Source organism: Mizuhopecten yessoensis, unplaced genomic scaffold (assembly GCF_002113885.1).
Source record: "Mizuhopecten yessoensis strain PY_sf001 unplaced genomic scaffold, ASM211388v2 scaffold6955, whole genome shotgun sequence".
Classification (NCBI taxonomy): Eukaryota; Metazoa; Mollusca; class Bivalvia; order Pectinida; family Pectinidae; genus Mizuhopecten; species Mizuhopecten yessoensis.
In genome coordinates this window covers 28,285-30,589 of record NW_018406808.1, presented here as the reverse complement: position 1 = coordinate 30,589, position 2,305 = coordinate 28,285, and the positions used below count along the sequence as shown (strand labels likewise).

At 32.3% G+C, this 2,305-nt stretch overlaps 1 protein-coding gene across 1 annotated transcript in view; it reads right to left on the bottom strand.

Moving 5' to 3' along the window:
- Positions 1 to 480: 480 nt before the first annotated feature.
- The window catches only part of LOC110452875, a 4,207-nt gene continuing 2,382 nt past the window's right edge, over positions 481 to 2,305 (bottom strand). Inside the window, exons 4-5 of the mRNA XM_021501596.1 lie at positions 1,576 to 1,641; positions 481 to 602 (exon numbers count right to left, since the gene is read on the bottom strand). Coding sequence (XP_021357271.1) covers positions 583 to 602; positions 1,576 to 1,641 — 86 coding nt within the window. The 3' untranslated portion in view covers positions 481 to 582. The remainder of the gene's footprint in view (positions 603 to 1,575; positions 1,642 to 2,305) is intronic.

Genomic DNA, 2,305 nt, shown 5'->3' with positions numbered 1-2,305 from the left:
AGATAATTACTTAAAGCATATTATCGAGAAAAACGATAAATAGGTGGGTTTTTTTTTCAAATGTTGTTGAAAATTTACGCTTGGGATGTGTTGTAAACCCTCGGTAATGGTACTTTGGTTGGCTCGAACATTTCCAAGGGGGAGGAGGATGTAAGAGGGTTTCGTCTTGTAAGCAAACCTAACATTAAATGGTTTTCAAAAAACTATGTATGATGTTGCGTATATATTGCGAAATTGTATGAAACATATGGAAGATATCTGATATATTTTGCAAGATATATTGATAAGGCCACATGGTCTCGTTACAAATGTCTGAAATACACGTATGCTATACTGATATACTGGTCACAACACACATAAACATACACAATGTGTATGTTTATGTGTGTTGTGACCCATATCAGTATAGCATATTGCCTACGTAAAGATGTAATATGTACGCTAGAGATTGATACACATTAAACATTAAATATATCTGGGTGTTATTTCTTTATTGATTTTATTTAACAGTAACGTGTAATTAACAAGACTGGTGAGTTGGAAACAATGCGTATGCTGTTCTGTTTGATCTGTGCAGGCTCTTCATCCCTTCATCAGGACAGCTGAAATAAGAATGAAAATGTAGAATATTCTCATCGCAGTTGTAATTCTTGGTGAAAAAAACATATTTGGAATAAAATTTCACGGAAAGTATATCTACCAATTGTTGTTGTTCATTTACGAAAATATAGTGTGTCATTATGTTACATATGTACCTGGTATCACTATGGAGACAGACAATTAATAACAAATATTGAGGGTAAAAAAATGGTAAAATTGCACTTCAGGTACTTAAGGCACATTTATATGATTAGTGTAAATTGATACTATTCTTCATATCACTTTCGTTTCCAAAATAATGGTATACAGTGTTACCAATGCACATGTTATTGAATTAGCAATATGTATATATGATGTTTGATTACAAATGTACAATTTAGAGGAAAGAGTATAAGATTGTAAATTATATTTTGTTTCTTTCATCTTTAATATGTATCATCAAATTCCCGGGGGGTATAGTTTTCTTTTCAGGAATGATTTATCAAATATAATAGTCATGCCGGAAAAAACAGTTTCGAACACTTAGTTATAGTTTTCGACTAAAAGCAGCCAAAATAATGCGATTCCGAGACCTACAAACGTGTTTGGGAAGGGAGGAACATGGTGATTTCAGTGTAAAAATTCCGCGGGTCTAGACCGGGATTCGAACCCTGTGACCTTTATTGTTATGCGATCGCTTTATCCAATTGAGCTTCTGGTCATCGTAAGTGTCCTTGTCTAACTGTTTATGGGTATATATAAGCGGAAGTTAATGGGAGGCTACTGCATATTAGAAAAACAACAGTTCAATGGGACAGGGATCTATAGAACGCCTACAGAACAGTACCGTCCATTTATCTACAAGGGGGTTTATATTTTGGAAAAGTTCATCTCAAATTCCTAATCATATCAGAAAAACTACAAGTATTATCCATTCTGTTAACCTAAAATATATTTTCAAATATACAACCTGAAAAAATATTTCTGTATACGTACATAAAATGCAGTCCTCTTGATACGCTTTATCGAGATAGAATTCCTCCACTTGAATAAGGTGGTCATCTTTCCAGCAAAAATAATGAATGTAAAGATAAATAAAAGATACAAAATAATGAATATAAAAATAAATAAAAGATAAATAAAAGATACAAAATAATGAATGTAAAGATAAAGAAAAGATACAAAATAATCACATTACTGATACAATCATAAAGCTTAGAAATAGTCCAATCTTGTTCGTCATCAATTACTCATGTTCATTAAAAGTTAAGGAAACGACACAAAAAAATCCCAACGTACTCTTCCGTCAGTGAAATATAACTCGGAAGAGGTATAGAATTGTTCAATATCAATTAAAACGAGTAAATGATTGATGGTTGTATGCTGTGAAAATAAAAAAATAAAATATGGTGTGGTAACACTTTTTTTCGCTGAAGAAATTAGAGCGGACATATTCACACATAGATAAATAAAATTGAGACAAGGAATAAATAGCGTTTAGAACTCTTTACATGGAGAAAGATTCTTAGTTAGTGTAGACTAGAACTGAATGACTGATGAATGTAGTAAATTCAGCGAGTTAAGGCGTTGATAGTACAACTGATTGGAAGATATCTGGTATATAGCTACTGACCAAACGTAATCAACAAATGTTAACAAATAGTCCGTATATCAACATAGCATCTGCAAAAACTGGGAAGGTAATACAATAACCCAGGAAAACGAG